General features: G+C 50.6%; 2 protein-coding genes across 2 annotated transcripts; both read right to left on the bottom strand.

Annotated features, from left to right (window-relative positions):
- Positions 1-6,668: 6,668 nt before the first annotated feature.
- Positions 6,669-7,937, bottom strand: EI90DRAFT_2993534 (uncharacterized protein). Its single transcript, XM_039056152.1, has 6 exons — positions 7,742-7,937; positions 7,494-7,685; positions 7,256-7,442; positions 7,053-7,206; positions 6,841-7,003; positions 6,669-6,789 (listed from the first exon to the last, which is right to left on the bottom strand). The coding sequence occupies exons 1-6, from the start codon at positions 7,907-7,909 to the stop codon at positions 6,742-6,744; spliced, it is 912 nt and encodes a 303-aa protein (XP_038918128.1). The 5' UTR covers positions 7,910-7,937; the 3' UTR covers positions 6,669-6,741.
- Positions 7,938-8,725: 788 nt separating this feature from the next.
- EI90DRAFT_3121046 (Cullin repeat-like-containing domain protein) lies at positions 8,726-11,868 on the bottom strand (the record flags this gene model as incomplete). The annotated part of the gene is made up of 7 exons (XM_039063366.1): positions 8,726-9,135; positions 9,189-9,530; positions 9,584-9,631; positions 9,659-9,779; positions 9,834-9,920; positions 9,999-10,039; positions 11,778-11,868. The coding sequence occupies 7 exons, from the start codon at positions 11,866-11,868 to the stop codon at positions 8,726-8,728; spliced, it is 1,140 nt and encodes a 379-aa protein (XP_038918127.1).
- Between the last annotated feature and the right edge of the window lie 5,426 nt (positions 11,869-17,294).

The raw sequence follows: 17,294 nt of genomic DNA, 5'->3' as shown, positions 1-17,294 counted from the left end.
CAAAAAGGCATAGTTGTAGAGGTTTAATCTGATATGTCTTCAGGGCCAACTTCTTCACGAATGTGTCGTCGATGAAGCAGTCCGAAGACCCAGAGTCTATGAGTGCAGGAACGTTCTCATAGGTACGGAAGAGTTTATTTTTTGTCCTTACATCGGACAGGGAAGATGAAACAGGAGAAGAGAGAGATGTTAGAACGTGCGGATTCGGACGACTCCGGAATGGAATCGGAGACTTAGCATGGAAGGACCTTGGCCTCAGCGACTCAAGCGGAGCGCTGTGCCATTGCTGGTTGTCCTGGGGGTCCCTAATTTCGGATCTAGCAGAGGGAAAGTCTCTTGGGGGGGAATTCCAGTCGATTTCGGACTGAGGTTACAAGTTACTAGGTACATTGTATATAAGGAGGGGTCCGGAATCAAAAGGAACAAGGGTAGGACAAAAGGAGACAAAGGGGGATGGAAAGAGGAACAACACCGAGGGTCAAGTGTTTGACTCAATGGTGTTTCCCAAAGGAGGAATGAAGGGCCAAGACCCAAGGAGGAAGGAAGGAGGATGGGAGTCGGGAATGGCTAGCTGACTGAATAGAAAGGAAGCAGCAGCCCAAATAGGAATGAGGGAGAATAGCGGAATTGAAATGGACAATGCAATAGTTGCAAGGTCCGGAGTAAGTCCGGAAAGTCCGAAATCGGAAGTTAAACTCCGGAATATTGGCAAAGGTAATTAAATGGAATGAGCTAACCAATACAATGGGTATAAGCGGAGGTGGGGTCAAAGTCCGAGGTCGGAGCTAAGACCGGAGGTTCCGGAGACGAGACGTGAACGGGATAGAGGAGCGGAGGTCCGGAGTCGGGAGCATAGGTTTTGCATACTCGTCTGGAAGGTGTCGAGGTTGGGGTCGGACCCGGAATGTTCCGGAGTCGGACCGAAGGTGGTGTCCGAGCCGGAGGTGGGATAACCTCTTGGGAGTCGGCAAGGAGAAGGTGATGGAAGGGAAGTAGGGCTCCAGAAGTCGGAGTGCGGAGTTCCGGGAGCCCGGAGCGGAGGTCGGGATTGTATGGATATGACAAGAGAGGTGGAACAATCTATGGAAGTAGTCGGAGGTGGAGGAGGAGGAGAGAGTGATACATCAGCAACACTATCTACAACAGGTAGAACATCAACTGAAGGGTCAGCATTAAGAGGAGAAAATAGACCATCGGAAAGAGAAAAAGAAATGGGAATGTGGAGGGAGGATAAGTCGGAGATGGAAGACATGTTTAAGCACACTTCTTTGAGTGCATGGAGGGAAGAATCACAACCCCCGGTCTGTGCGGAGTCCATGGTGCAGACTAATTTTTTGCCTCTGCAGAAGCGGATCCTTGCTCCCCGGTCTGGGCCATGCGGGCCTTAGATGTGTGAGAAGAAGACTTGGGGCAGTCCTTGACCATATGGCCAGACTGACTGCAGAACATGCAAAGTTTCTCGTCGAGATGATGCTTACACTCTTGTGGTGTGAGCTTGCCATTGTCTCCGAGTTTTGATGAAAGATCCGGCTTAGCGGAGCTGGCCTCGGACTTCTTGTTGTCCTTCGGATGCTTGCTACCAGAAGTGGAGTTGAATGAGGAGGAAGGAGCGGGGTCGGAGCGAGAAGCGGTAGTGGTCTTGTCGAAGACATTGGAGGAGGAGGGTTTTGCACAATGAGTTACTTCGGTTTTATGCTCCCAATAGCGTGCATTGAAGGTCTGTGAAAGGGTGTGAAGTTCCGAAAGGGTAGAAGGTTTCCCTACCCTGGCAATGTCATCCTTGATGCATTCTGGAAATCTGTTATAGAAAAAATGATGGAGCGCGGCTTCTCCATAACCATGAAGTTGAGAAGCATGTCGATTGAACTCGACAACATACTTATTGATGTGGTGCCCATCCTTCATATCCAGGTTCATAAGTTGGACTTCAGCGTTGCCCACAGGATCATGAGGACCGAAGTTGGTTTGAAGTTCGTTGACAAACTCCTGGTAGTTATTCATCCAACGAGGATGAAGTAGAGAATTCTGATCGAACAGCAGGTCCGGCTCAAACCAATCAAGAGCCATCCCTTTGAGGTAGGACTGCACAAAGATGACCTTGGCGCGGTCACTAGCGAAAGCAAGGGGATGGTCCTGGAAGTTCAGTTCACACTGGACCAGGAATACTCGGAGTTCACAGGGATCTTTTCCATTGAACTGTTTGGGCTCACGGACCTTGGTCCAGAGAGCGGAAGATGGTGGAGGAGGTGGACGTCCAGTGTGATGAGCCAAACTGGCGATGGCCTGGGCTAGCTGTGTGATAGCTACATTGGGGATGGGCTCGGCAACGTCAGTGGCTGGAACAGTGGGGATGGGAGGATCAGCAGGAGGAGGGTCGATGAAATCGGGGACCTCGGAACCGAGTCCAAAGAAGTGTACTGGATCTATGGGCTGTTCCATGGCGTCTCCGAAGTCGGAATCTGCAACTGGTGATCGATTTCTAACGGGATGCATGATCAGAGTCGATGGGAGAGGGGTTTCTAAATTAGAGAAGCTGCAAAACTCAACTGGGTTTCTCGCCAGACAACTAGGACCAGGCTGTGAGGGTTCGGGGGATGGTGAGGCGGAGTTAGGAACCAATGTGCGTAGTTGTGAACGAGTGCAAGGGGCTTTGGGTGCCATACAAGATGTGTACTGTCAGGGAGTGATAAAATACTGTTAGAGACCAGAAACGAGATGAAGGAGTTGTCTCCATGGTGGAGGGCTTCGGCCTCAGCAACTCAGACCAGGAGCGCTGAGCCAAGTTACATGTCCTTGCCCTAATTTACTTACTGGCAATGAGAACTAAAAAGGGGGATCAACTCTGGTCGATTTTATCACTGGAGTGTAACCTATCTACAAGTTAAGTATATATATAGTTACAGCGAGGCGGTCCTGTGAATGGCGGGACTGAGCAGAGTGGAGCTAACAGAGTTAAACATTAGCTGACTGAATATTACTGACGAGTTGGGTTATGGGGTTAGCGGAATGGCAGGCAATAACCCAGAAATGGAAAGGAGGGATAGGCCCAAAGGTAAACTTGCAGGGCAGGCAAGTGAATTGCCCAGCGGGGGCAGGAGTGCGCTAGTGGATGTCGGAGCTGTCTGGAAGCCTTTGGGGCTCTGTACTTAGGGAGGCATAGGTATATATTGAAAAGAGGGGGTGGTGACCATCGAGGGAGTCGGAGGTGATTGCAGAATACTGTATCTGTACATACCTGATGCCAATCCAACTCCTGGACCCCCATCTTCACCACCTCCAGAGTCCTACCCTATCTCCATCTGCTCCGATACTCACCTCAGACTGAACATCACTCCTCTTGCCACCCTCCTCCTCTTACTCCTCCTCTTACTCCTCATGACACCTCCACCCTTCTGTCACTCTCCTACCCTACTTCCATCCACTCCAATACTCACCTTCGGACCTGACACCTTTCCTCTCCTCCACTCCTCTCCCCACTCCTCTCTTCTCTCTCCTCCCTCTGACCCTCTTCCGCCAAACCTCCGGCAAGTTACGACCTTCCACCGCTGTCCCATACCCTGTACTCAGACGCTGCTTGTACCTTCACTCCAAGATTCCATCATAGTTCTGACCTTGGACTTTGACTCCACCTCGGCTTAAGTCCATTGCATTGGTGACCTCATACTATGTAAACACCATTGCCAACATTCCTTGGACTTTCAACCCCACCTCCATAACCTCTGTAACCTCTGCAGCCTCCAAGCTCCACAGATCATACTCGGCACTTTCACCATTTGTAATGTATCTTTTGCACTTTCCCCTCATCCTTATTTGGACTGCTGCTTCTCTCCATTCTAGCCAGTTAGTCATCATCCCCACTTCACCTCGTCCTCCTGCCCCTCTGGGCTTTGCCCTCCCTATCTCCTTTCAGATGTACCACAGGTTCTGACCTATGACCTTCGGTACCACTCTGCTTCCATCATCCCTTTGTTCCTGTTCAGACGCCTTTGTTCCGATTTGGACCCCCTTTGTTTTCCTTGTGCTATCATCTCCCTATTATATACAGGTGCCTGTACATACTCATTTTGGACCTTCAGTCTAAAATTGACCTGAAATGCCCCCTAGAGACTCCCTGCTCACTGCCTCTGAAATTAAGGACCAAATGGACAAACAGCAATGGCACAGTGCTCCGCATGAGTCACTGAGGCCAAGGTCCCTCCTTGCTAAGTCTCCAGTTCCCCTCCGGAATTGTCCACCCTTGCCCAGTTCTAACAAATACGGGGGCTCTGAGGTTAGTGAAGAAGGAGCGGAGGTAATCCGGAAGGATCGGAGGTAGTGGAAGACGATGGCCATGGATGGATATGACACACTGTGCCATTGCTGGTTGTCCTGGGGGTCCCTAATTTTGGATCTAGTGAGGGGGAAGTCTCTTAGGGGGAATCAAGTCAATTTTAGACTGAGGTTACAAGTTACTAGGTACATTGTATATAAAGGAGGGGTCCGGAGTCAAAAGGAACAAGGGTAGTCTGAAAAGAGACAAAGGGAACTGGAAGGGGAACAACACCAAGGGTCAAGGGTTTGACTCAATGGTGTTTCCCAAAGGAGGTAGGATGGGAGTGGGGAATGGCTAGCTGACTGAATAGAAAGAAGCAGCAGCCCAGTGGAATTGAATGGGACAATGCAATAGCTGCAAGGTCTGAAGTAAGTCTGGAAAGTCCAAACTCGGAAGTTAAACTCCAGAATATTGGCAAAGGTAAATAAATAGAATTAGCTAACCAATACAATGGAGATAACCAGAGGTTCTGGAGATGGACATGCAAATGGGATTCTGGAGCCAAGGTCTGGAGTCAGGAGCATAGTGTTGCGTGCTTGTCTGGAAGGTGTTGAGGTTGAGGTTGGAGATGGAAGGGAAGTGGGCTCTGGAGTCAGTTTTGGAGTTCTGTCAGGGCCTGGCCTCGGACCTGGAGGCACCCTGACCTCACACTATGCAGGGCATGAGATGTGTAGTAAAAGAAAGGGAGTATATACACTTGCCTATGCGGGGCAGAAGAAGGGTAAAGGTCTCATCTCCCTGCATGGTTGCTATATAAAGGAATGGGTCACATGCCCACAACTATACAGCTCCTAGAGTTGTGTAGTGTGACCCAGAGGGAACATCCAGGTGGCAGTGCCCTGTAAGTATGGGAACATTCTGGGTGAGCTGCTTGCTCAGAAAGTTCCCATGCTATCCCATGTGCACGTGTACACAACACACAAAGGCAACAACAAGGCAACAATCAAAGAATAAAGGGAGTAAAGCAGGTGGGGAGTCCAGGGCACCCTAAGGCAGGGTGCTGAACCCTGACAAGTTCTGGGAACCTGGAGTGGAGGTCAGGATTGTATGGATATGACATTCCAGGCAAAACTGGGTAAAGCCCAAGAGCAGGCCAGGGTGTTCAGGAAAATTGTATTGGAGCTCACCCAAAATGATGAGGATGTCTGGATTGCACTATGCCATGCCCAGCCACAGTGGCATCAAAGGCAATGAGAAAGTAGACCAACTAGCTAAGTCTGGAGCCTCTTGCAGACCATACAGAGATAACTACAAATCACTTCCATATGTAGAAGGCTGACACAGGAAAGAAATGGAAGAGGAGTGGAAGCTATGCTGGGTGAACACACAAAGCCCATGCTCAGGTTTCTATGCTGCAAATGTCCCTAAAAGAAACCAAGCATTTCAAGGAGTTGGACCAAAAAATGTTTAGCCACACTATCCAATTCTGCATGGGGCACACCCACACTGGGGAATACTCCCATCGATTCAGAATCCAAACAGAACCTGAAGGATGCCACTGTGGAGCCAAGTTACAAATGAGGCCCCACATCCTGGAAGACTGCCCCCTCCAGTGGAGACAATGGCCCTTCATAAACCTTATGGGACAGCCCAAGGGAATATCCAAGCTTGTGAAATTTCTGAGAATTTCCCATGCAACAGACAAAAAACTGAACAACTGAGCTGAACTGCATGAGAATGGGACTCAAAGGATGTAGATCAAGGAGCAGGGGGGAAGAGAGAGGAAGAAGGAATAGATTTATTATTGACAACATACACCTTGACAAAACACACTGATGCTACCAACCCCAAGGATCATAAACCCTGATGACACACATGTACACCCTTCTCTTGTAATGACAATCCCCTCATGTACCCACTAAGTACCAGACAGGATAGCCACATGACAACAAGGCCACAGGGTAATAAACCAGATTCTCCCCCTCCTATTACTGTCAGGGCACACCCACCTGACCCAGCCCCACCCAGCCCCACTTCACCCAGTACCTGGGGCCACTGTGGAAAAGTGAGAAGCTAACCTTCTTTACCCACAGTAGCACTGTGCCCTGTGATGGGCTGTCACAGGTCAGGTTGTGGGTTGTAGGGAAGGGTCATGGGGACCCAGAGGTCATCCCCTGACAGAAAGGTGTGATTTTTCTCATTTTTATGATACCAAAAAATCACCATGGCACAAGTATTATGATTCATAATACCTTCTGTGGTTAGATAGGACAAACATTTTGCAGCAAACTGCAAGTGGCTAGCTTATGTGGTTGCCAAGATATACATGATGTTTGTGACTCTGAGGTGCAGATTAGTGAAATCAGCCTCACAGGGGAAAACTGTAGCATTGGTGCAACAGAGTCCCTAAGGAGCCCATTGTTATTCATGTACTATATTGACTGGGAAAACCACCAAGAAAGTCCATTGACAGCACCCAGGATTCCCTGTCATTTAGATGTAAAGTAAACTTGCTGAAGATTCTCTGCATTGTCAACCTATGGAAAGATGTCAAATTTTGATACAAGGGATTCAATTGCAACACTAACCCAGTCATGGAGGAGACCAAGGATAAGTGGTAAGCCTTCATATTGTGGTCCAATCTCATATTGATTTGAACAGGAGACCGAGCCTCCACCACCACTTGTAGCACTATACACAAAAAAGACCCACTGTTCTCCACTAGTTATACACCCTCTGAGTACCGATATCCTAAGTACTAGTGTGAGGATAGTATGGAATGGGGGCAGCTCCCTCGCACCCATGTTGGCTACAATGAGATGCAGCAGCTATGACAGCTGGAGGAATGGCTGCTCGCACGTTATCACGCTTTGCCTCAAATATATTTGAGGTCACGGGTCCATCGATCGCAGTTGGATTTCCAAGTGCAGTCACTGGATCGTCGAGCAAAAAAGCTGTACAACAAGGGTTAGAATATTTAGTCTGGAAGGACCATGGTCCTACAGGTATATCGTTCAGGTAGTTTCGTCATGAGAAAGTCCACCACCCCACCGAAGGAGTGATTGCCCAGGAACAAGGTCTTGGGAATAGGGTATTCAGGTATGATGTTGACATCCATTTGGTCAGTAGACATGGCGGAGGCAACACGGAGTAACACAAGATTTATCAAAACTCTGCACCCGGCCTCAGTCTAGCAAAGGCTTGAGTTAAGGACAAAAAAAAAACCGTACATCTTACTTACTGTAACAGACACATGCTTTCGAACCAACTCTATCAGCTCTTTCAAAACCTTCATTGAAAGAGCCCTGTCCCCAATTTCTGCCGACCCCAGTTCTTCGGCAAGTGCCTTCTTCTCTGGAACCAGAAATAGAGGGCCTGACTTGATATTTACTTGCAGCAGTACAAAGGAGTCGACTTTCGAGAAAGAGACGTGCTGTCCGATATCAACAATGAGTCTCCGTGGCAGCAAGTTGATAAAACGGTCGGCACCTTAACAACTTGAAGCTTCTCGCGGAATTGCTCTAAAGCAGTGATGAGACCAGGTGGAAGGTCTTCGTCGTCTTCGACTAGGGCCATTTGGAACTCGTTGAGAGTAAGTGAGAGCGCATTCACGTCATTGGCGGTAAGGTCAGATATCTTTCGCTTCTTAGGAGGCATTTCGATGAACAATTAGCACCTGTGCACGAGACCCCGGCATCCTCCGCATAACTGGCGCTTAACCGCTATCTTTATCGATTGCTGGCCTGCGGGTCTACTTACATAAACTGCAATATGACCTTCATATGAGATGTGACACTTATTTACAGTAATGGGTAAGACCTCCATCGGCATTAACGCCTTGTGTGGTCAAATAAATTATAGGTAAAGCCTAACATTCGGGTCCCTCACCCACCTTCCCAGCACCAAGAACGGGTGCCCCCGGTTGCAACATCGAGCAAGGTGACATTTGAGCATTGTAACGGAATCAGCTTCAAAAATTGTTGTAACATGTTGTAACGGCGATTCCCAATTTCAAACATAATATTAGACGCACAAATTTTTTCCGTTAGCTGTAAGTAGTTTTCTATCCATCATGCATATCATACACCTCACATCTACTTGCTCCCCATCACTCTTCATGCTTCCACTCATTGGACACGTGTGCAAACGCTCCCACTTTGTGTAATGTCGGTTCAAACGTCGATGGGAGACCGGAGGGAGTCGAACGGTCCATTTCTCTGGAAGGAAGGCAGACGGATGCGTAAATCGGACCATAACAACGTTGCCCTCCTCCCACAAGTCCAGTGCAGGGAGCTGGAGCGAGGTAAGCTATCATCTCATGCTTTGCATTTTGCCACCAATGCGAATAACCGATACAAGGTCAAGTGTCACCGTCCACGCTCACGTCGGGGGGGATGGGCCCGTCGTGGCTCGTGTACCGGGGCTTCTTAATGGTCTGGAACGCGCTGGGGGGAGGGTTGGAAGGATCAGGTGTCACGCTCCGGCTCTTTGGCTTTTCGGAGACCGTAAGGCGGGACGGAAGTAGTGAGGTGCACGCGCTGAGGTGTTGGACAGTTTGAGTGGAGACGTTGAGATATTGAGCGTTGGAGGCTGGGGGGATCCAAGGGGAGGGATTGATGCATTGGAAGGAGTGAATGTAGATGGCAAGGGCACAGTCGTCAAAGATGACAGAGCAAGCGGTTCTATCAGGGTCATGAGAAGATGCGCGAAATCCTTCCCATTATCATGTAAAATCTGGAGAGAGCTAAATACCTTCTTGTTTTGATCTAGCATCGCCAAGATTGACGCATCAACATCCTGTTGTCCAATGTGCGGATCGTTCACTTGCCGCTTGAACATAGTCGCAAAGCATTCAATCTGCTCTCTGGCCCATTGGATCAGTGCTGAATCGTTCAAATGAGCAATCAGTTCTCAAGGTATCAATGTCGCAACATACTGGATGCCATCTCGTTCTCCTCAAAACTAGCCAAGTACCAATTAGCCGTGTGCTTGATGCTAGTGAAGACCACAAATGCGAGCTCAGCAATATAGGTGGATACTTCACCCTCGAATGCAATCATCCTGGTGCGTTTCTTGGTGAGCGAACCACGCGCGGAAAGGAACACGTTACGAGCAGCAATGCCTTCGTTCAAACGGAGAAGGAGAGACGTGACACCCACGACAGCTGACTTACTGAGTGAGGGGTCTGAGAGTGAGTGTAAGAGAGCTGAAGTCAATTCGGCAATGAGTGACGTCAGTTTGGGGGCCAAAGAGGGCAACGCCGCGAGGTCCTTTTGGCCTATGGGACAACATCATGCCTATGATGGTATTGTAATTGGCCCAGAACCTTACCTCGCTCGACAATCTCCACCGCCTCACCCCACCGCCATAAAGCAATAGCTACCGTTAAGTCGTCAGTTAACTCACCAACTGCTTGGGTCTCCACTTCAGCTCGATCCGCCGATCCTCTCTCGCATCGTGACAGGACGGGCAATGATGAGAGTCCAGCCTTATGATCGGCCTCTAGCACATTGTACATCGACGCCCGCTAACTCACGGCTTCAGCGAGAACTCGTGCAATACCAAGAGCAACAGAACATACCTCCCCAGCAGTCCACAAACTTCTGCGACGCTCCTGTTCGCCTTCGCGCTCCTTGCGGCGGCGAGCCGCTAACTCTTCCGATGTGGTCTTGCATGTAGACAGCAACACCCTTTTATCCGATGATTTTCCACAGCGGTAAACAAAGGAGTCCTTTCCTTTTCGCACCTTGAATGCCCTAGTGACGTCTCCACCGAGCCTCAGTAACGCTATATCAGTGCGATCATATTAGAATAGTGACTATGTCGCGTAAGACTGCGACAAGAGTTATACATGAGTTATAATAGGAGATATAGAATGGTTCTCACCTCAGACTCGAATAAGAGATCTGAGGGAGAAAAGTCTAAGAAATTCCTCCCTTATATACGCGACATTCCTGAGTGGCAACGTCGTCGTACAAAGGGAGTTTTAAGTTGAATAAGAGGGGAAAAATGCCCCCAACGCCTCAAAGCGCCCCAGAATGACCGCTACGAATAACCGCTACACAACTACCCGATGCAAGGTTGGTATTCTAATAGATCAATGGGAACTTACCAGGAGAATCTCTAACGTCGAACTACGGATATGTCGCGCAATGGCCAACAACGCTCCGCAACAAGCTTCCCCCCCTCGCCCGATCGTTTCTTCTCCGCTGCGCAACTAGGTGTTGGAAACCACCTTGGCCTATAAGGGGCATTTGGTGTATGTCAGGGTTCAGCACCCTGCCCTAGGGTGCCCCAGACTCCCCAACCAATCCCTTCCTTCCATTCCTTCATTGTTGCCTTGTTGTTGCCTTTCTGTGTTGTGTATCCGCGCGCACGGGATAGCGTGGGAACTTTCTGAGCGAGCAGCTCGCCCAGAATGTTCCCACAGGTCACAGCCACAGTTCTGGGCAAAGCAACTCGCCCAGAACATTCCCACGCTTACTGGGCACTGCCACCTGGATGTTCCCTCCGGGTCACACTACACAACTCTAGGCGCTGTATAGTTGTGGGCATGTGACCCATTCCTTTATATAGCAACCATGCGGGGAGATGAGACTTTTACCCTTCTTCTCATCTCATGCCCCACATAGGCAAGTGTATATATTTCCCTTTCTTTTACTATACATCTCATGCCCTGCATAGTGTGAGGACAGGTCAGATGGGGGTTGGGGTCAGGGAGCCTCCAAGTCTGAGGCCGGGCCCTGACAGTGTAATGGTAACACACCAGCTTGCAGTTTGATTCCCAGAATGTCCAAACTTTTAGGTCTCGTGACCACCTGTCATATCCATCCCCGGCCATCGACTTCCACTCCCTCCAATCCCTCCGGACTACCTCTGCTCCTTCTTCACTAACCTCGGAGCTCCCATATTCCACAATCACCTCGGTATCCCTCGATGGTCACCACCCCCTCTTTCAATTTATTACCTATGCCTCCCTAAGTACGGAGCCCTGAAGGCTTCCGGACAGCTCCGACGTTGTAACGGGTCTATCGCCTAGACTCGAGACAGAGAGAAGGGGGAGGGTGGTAGTGTGTGCGGGTGTGGTTCGTTGGGCCGGGTTTTGGTCTGTGGGTGCTACTGAGTCTGCAAAAACCTCAAACAAACACTCACCTACATCTCTCTTGGATGTCAAGGCTGAGTATTATGATGTGAGGGGTCTTAGATGTGAACAACTAGCTCAGAGGGGGCGTTAGGGTCGTGGATGGCGTCTTTGCCACTTGGATGCAACTTCTGCTTGTCCCTTCACGGGTCTATTCAATACTAACTTGTTATGTACAAGCTGTTATCTAGTTTATATATGTTTGAAATGGAATGAATGGACTGGGGGAATGTAAACGGGCCGTTAGGCAACCGTAAATGATGAATATCCAATTGGGAACAAAGAAACAATAAGAGAAATATGAATGAATGGGGGATATATCATAACGGGTCCGAAATGGGAAATGTAAAAGTTAAGTCCGTAACGCTTCGCCACAGCGCCCACCTATCCTCCCGTCAGCAACCTCCTCGTCTCCAGCTTTCCAACGAGCCCCTATTCGTCCCATTTGGTGCAGTACTTCTTGAGATGTGGCCATTGACAGGTGCTGTCAAGACCACGTGAGAGTATACTCCGTGCTGAACCATCCGGGTATGGGATTGCCATTCTGGGAAATGCTCCGGGGGTGAAGAAGGGTGGTAGAGCATCACTATCGGGTGGAAAGACGGCTGGGTTGTGAGTGTGGGTATGGAGGTCTGGAGGGGGGGTGAAATTGGCGGCATGGTTGGGTGTGGGAATTTTGCTTGGGGTTGTCGGGAATGATGGGGAAAATATGGAAAAATATGGAATGAGTGTAAGGAGTGTTGGATAGTGATAGAATGAGTATTGTGAGCGTCAGCGGATATGTACTGCGTGTTGGTGACCAAATTCCGCAGAATCCGACTTTTTGCGGTACACGGAGTTGTCCCCACAACAACGTCCGCTAGTGCACTCCTGCCTCTGCTGGGCAATACACTTGCTTGCCCTGCAAGTCCACCTTCGGGCCTATCCCTCCTTTCCGTTTCTGGGTTATCGCCTACCATTCCGTTAACCCCGTAACCCAACTTGTCAGTAATATTCAATCGGCTAATGTTTAACCCCGTTAGCTCCGCTCGGCTTGGCTCCGCCATTTGCAGGCCCGCCCTCATTGTAACTATATATACTCAACTTGTACATAGGTTACACCTCAGTAATAAAATCGACTAGAGTTTACCCCCCTTCAGTTCTGGTTGCCAGTTTAGTAAGTTAGGGCATGGACGTGTTACTTGGCACAGCGCTCCTGGCATAAGTCGCTGAGGCTGAAGCCCTCTGCCATGGAGACATTCCTTTGTCTTGACCTGGTCTCTGACACCACCTAAACTTCCAACACTAGGAAGCAATCATCTAGCAGGGGGAAATGTACAGCATACTGACTGGCATGACCAACAACCTCTTCCCACGGCCTCCAGGAGTTACTGGAGCCATAAATCAATTCAATTTTGTTGATTTTTAATTCAATCCAAGACCTTCGCATGATGTGTGACAGGTTGTTGGTCGTGCCAGTACAGTATTCCTCCTGAGTCCATCTTGCCATGGTCCAGAGGCTGCCCCAGTGTTGCTTGCCCAATGTTTGCTTGCCCACTGGCTTTGGCTCTAAGAGACTCTCCTGGGTGAGTTGGTGCTGAACTAAGGATAGCGCTACTCAGAGAGGAGTCTGTTGGAAATGGGGCTCAGTGGTGAAACTCAGTCAGGATGGCTGTCAGCTCTACAGATCTATATTCAGTGTAAATAGGAGTAAATACATGCTATGCACTTGCTCTCCAACAGAGTCATCATCATCCCATCCATTTCCATGTTCTGCACTACCTTTCACACCCCATGCCCCTCCATGTCCCATATTCACCATTGGATACAGGTGATTTGTTCATCATCCATTTCTTTTTTTCAATGAGCAAACCCCAGAATATCACTATGAAGGTAGACAAGTGGTGACCACATTTGGCTAACATGTGGCTAGCCCTATCCTTGCACCAAGCTACCATCAGGCATGAGGAAATTTGTATCCGGTGCGACTACTGGACTTATCCGGAGCTCCAAATTCTTATGACGTAAACCAGCATGACTGGACAATTGACATAAAATGGACAAGCCTGGTATCGAACCCAGGACTTCTAGCATGCATCCATACACTACTCGCCCGTTATGCCAGGGGGGGGGGTACCCCTTCCCTTCCTCCAACAAGGCACACCTAGGCAATGCTACAACAGTACTCGTTAGCATGACCTGCCTAATAACTCCCTTCAACCAGGTTGGCGAACCTCAATCTCATGTCTTTTCTTAATTCCCCAGCCTGAATGGAGCGAATTCGATGAGGGTTGGAGCGGTCTTGTGGTTGTTGGCTACTGCAGGAAGAGATAGTAATGGGTGAATAGATGGGAAACCAATGGTTGATGGTTGGAGAGCTGGCCTGGGAGAAATAAGAGATTTTGGGCTGTTCTAATTGGTGTTAGTGTACTGTACTATAATGACCATAAGTTCATCGCATGTCACATGAAGATTTTGGATTGAATTGAAAATAAACATGATTGGATTGATTTGGGGTCTCTGGCAACTTCTGGAGGCTGTGGGAATGAACTAATGGTCGTTATACTACAGTATCTTGTCACTACCATGGCACCATCAGGGATCGGCCCCTGACCCTGCTGTCAGGGCACCCAACCACACCCCAGAACCACCCTCCCTGACTTCCCCCACTTCCCTGACCTCCCCATCCCTACATATCTCCCACAACTACAGCCTGCATGTGAGCCTGTGGGAAAAATCATGTGGTTCAAGGTGAGCAATTTGCCTTAACCCATGTGACACCTTTTCTGAGTCGCAGGAACATGCTTGGCTTTTACCCAGAGTCACGTTATGAACTGTACAGTACACTTCCCTTTTATAGCAGCCAGGCAGGGAATAGGGAAACTTACCCTTCTTCTCAACTCAATCCCCACTTAGTCCCTTCAGTGAGTTTGAGGAGCTGAGGACAGGGTCTAGCACCCAGCCACCCGGAACACTGCACACACCTAGGCCTGAGGCCAGGCTGTCCCCAATCGAGGACCAAGCCCTGACAGCAGAAGAAGGGTTCAACCTACTTCTATCCCCCTGGAAGATCAGATAGTGGAGCTGACCCGCCAGCTCCAAGATCTCCTGGCCCAACTGGCCACCCAGACCAGACCCACAGCCCCAGCCCCGGCCCCTACACCCACTCCGGCTTGTAAGCCACCCAAAGTAGCCACCCCTACCCCCTTCTCTGGGTCACAAGATGACCTAGACCACTTCAAGGCAGAGTGCGGACTCTACATGAGCATGTGCCATGCCGAGTTTCCAGATGAACACAGCCAAGTCCTGTTTGTCCTGTCATACATGAAAGGAGGGGCTGCCGGACCATGGGCCACCCAACGCATCAACACCCTCCTTGCCCCAGGAGCCCCAGCCATTTCCTTTGATGACTTTGCAGAGAAACTTGATTCTATGTTTGCAGACCCAAACCAGCAAGCCACAGCCTGTCAAAAGCTTGCCTCACTCCGACAAGGGAATGAGTTGGTAGACAAACTGATCCAGCAGTTTGAGCTGCACGGCCCAGTGTCACGAATGGGAGATGTTGCTCTGGTGGACCGATTTGAGCATGCCCTTCACCCATGCCTTTGCAAAAGCATCTATCGCCTCCGGCCCATGCCCACAACATGGGCAGAATGGAAGCGTGAAGCCTCCCTCCTTGACAATCAGTGGCAACGATTCCAAGCCACCCAAGCTCAAGCCCGCCCCCCAGCTGTCAAGCCATCCCCATTCCACTCCTGACCTCCTCCTGGGCCTGTTCCCCCTCCTGCTGCATCCACACCCTCAGCCCCAGCCCCGAAAGTGGGCCCCCAACCCATGGACCTGGACCGCATCCACCCCTCCAGGACCAAGCAGAGGCGCATTGGACCCTGCTATAACTGCAATTGGCTAGGGCACATAGCCTGAGACTGCCTGAGGCTGAGACCCTATCAGGCCCGGGCCGCATTACAAGGGGAGGCCCCTAGGGAGATGACCTGCCTGGCCCTGGAAGACCTCTGGGCGATTGCAGACCTGCTAAAGGACTGCCCCCTCACCCAGGAGCTGGACCGTGCAGAGGAGGAAGTGGGAGAGGAGAGACCCACTGAGGATTTTCGGGAGGATGGCTGGTGAGGGATGTGCCCCGGTCGTCCCCCAGCATCACTGTACCCGCATGTAGATACCATGGCAATTCCAGGACTACAGCGCAACCTAAGTTACACCGAGTGATTGCTAAGAAAAAAAGAGCCACACCCACAAAACCCCACAGAGAGAACCCACAATGCACCTTGGCTGAGGTTGCTGTTCCCCCACCTGCAATCTACATACTATCCAAATGCCCTCCCCAGTCCCTCAACCTTCTGGTGAAGCTGACTGCAACCACCTCTCTTGCCTCAGTGACCACCTCCACCCTCCTAGACTCAGGGGCCACAGGGATGTTTGTCAGTCATGAATTCGTCCAGAAGCATGGCCTGGAGACTACCCCCCTACCCCAACCAATCCCGGTCCACAATGTGGATGGCACCCCAAATGAGAATGGATCCATCATGGAGGAGGTGGAGGCACTCCTCATGTTTGGTCAACACATGGAGCGAGCTTGCTTTGCAGTGACCAACTTGGGGCATCAGTCAGTCATTATTGGTCACTTGTGGTTGACACACCACAACCCGGAAGTGGACTGGGCCCGACAAAAGGTCATCATGTCCTGCTGCCCACCTGCCTGCCAAAGGCTCAGGGTGGCGCCAATAGCTCCGAAGGAGCCTGACCTCACAGTAGAACCCGGGGATGGACTGTACGCAGCCATGATTCCCCCAGGATGGGGACACAACCTGAGGGCGACCACCACCCCATCGCAGCAGATGGCCCAAAGGGCACAGGACCCCACCCCAGGGGAAAAGCCTCTCGAGGAGATGGTGCCCGAGTGCTACCGAGACTTCAGGGATGTCTTCTCAAAAGAGGCCTTTGACCAGCTACCACTCTGGAAACCATGGGACCACGCCATCGACCTCATCCCTGAGGCTAAGCTACCATAAGGAAAGACCTTCCCACTGTCCCCCTCAGAACAAGGAGAGCTTGATGACTTCCTCAGGGAGAACTTGGCAAATGGGCAGATCCACCCATCCAAGTCCCCCATGGGGGCCCCAGTGTTCTTTGTGAAGAAGAAGGACAGCTCCTTAAGGCTGGTCCAGGACTATCGAAAGCTGAATGAGATCACTGTCAAAAACTCCTACCCCCTCCCCCTAGTTTCTGACATCCTCACCCACCTCTGGGACACCAAGTGGTTCTCAGCCCTTGACCTGCAGTGGGGGTTCAACAACATCCGCATCAAGGAAGGAGACAAGTGGAAGGTGGCCAACCAACCAAGGATTGTTTGAGCCAATGGTGATGTTCTTGTCAGGGCACACACCCTGACTAGCCCGGACCCGGACCCGCGTCCGGACCCGCTTCCACCTGCTGCGCTTCCTGCATGTGCGCATGCTCCATGCGCCGCATGCTCCGGGCCCGGTTCCTACCCCTTCATGTGACTTCCGGGTATCCCCGGAAGTTTTCCTGATATGGTGGCCACTGTGGGAAGATGAGAAGTTAGCTTCCTTCTCATCTTCTTACCCACAGTAGATTGTGCCCTGGATAGGGCTGGCCAGACCTGAGGCTGTGGGCCATAGGGGAGGGTCATGGGGACCCGGGAGTCGTCCCCTGACAGTTCTTTGGACTGTGCAACTCCCCAGCCACCTTCCAGACCATGATGAATGACATCCTCAGGGATTTCATAGACCGAGGGGTTGTCATCTGCTACATGGATGACATCCTGGTGTTCACACCCACCCTGGAGGAGCACCGGAAGGTCGTCCAGGAGGTCCTATCCACACTGAGGGGCCAGAAGCTGTTCCTCAAACCGGAGAAATGCAAGTTTGAGCAGTGGAAGATCAA

This window comes from Cantharellus anzutake (genome assembly GCF_015039405.1).
Source record: "Cantharellus anzutake strain C23 chromosome Unknown EI90scaffold_15, whole genome shotgun sequence".
Taxonomy (NCBI): Eukaryota; Fungi; Basidiomycota; class Agaricomycetes; order Cantharellales; family Hydnaceae; genus Cantharellus; species Cantharellus anzutake.
This window is presented reverse-complemented; position numbering and strand designations above follow the sequence as displayed.

What these genes read in the sequence shown, in the direction of transcription:
- EI90DRAFT_2993534 (XM_039056152.1), bottom strand. Translation starts at nt 7,909, where the DNA reads ATGCCTCCTAAGAAGCGAAAGATATCTGACCTTACCGCCAATGACGTG. An exon ending in TCTCATTGTAGCCAACATGG is followed by an intron (nt 7,004 to 7,052) that starts GTGCGAGGGAGC and finishes ACTAGTACTTAG; the next exon opens with GATATCGGTACTCAGAGGGT. An exon ending in TTGGTCTCCTCCATGACTGG is followed by an intron (nt 6,790 to 6,840) that starts GTTAGTGTTGCA and finishes ATCTTTCCATAG; the next exon opens with GTTGACAATGCAGAGAATCT.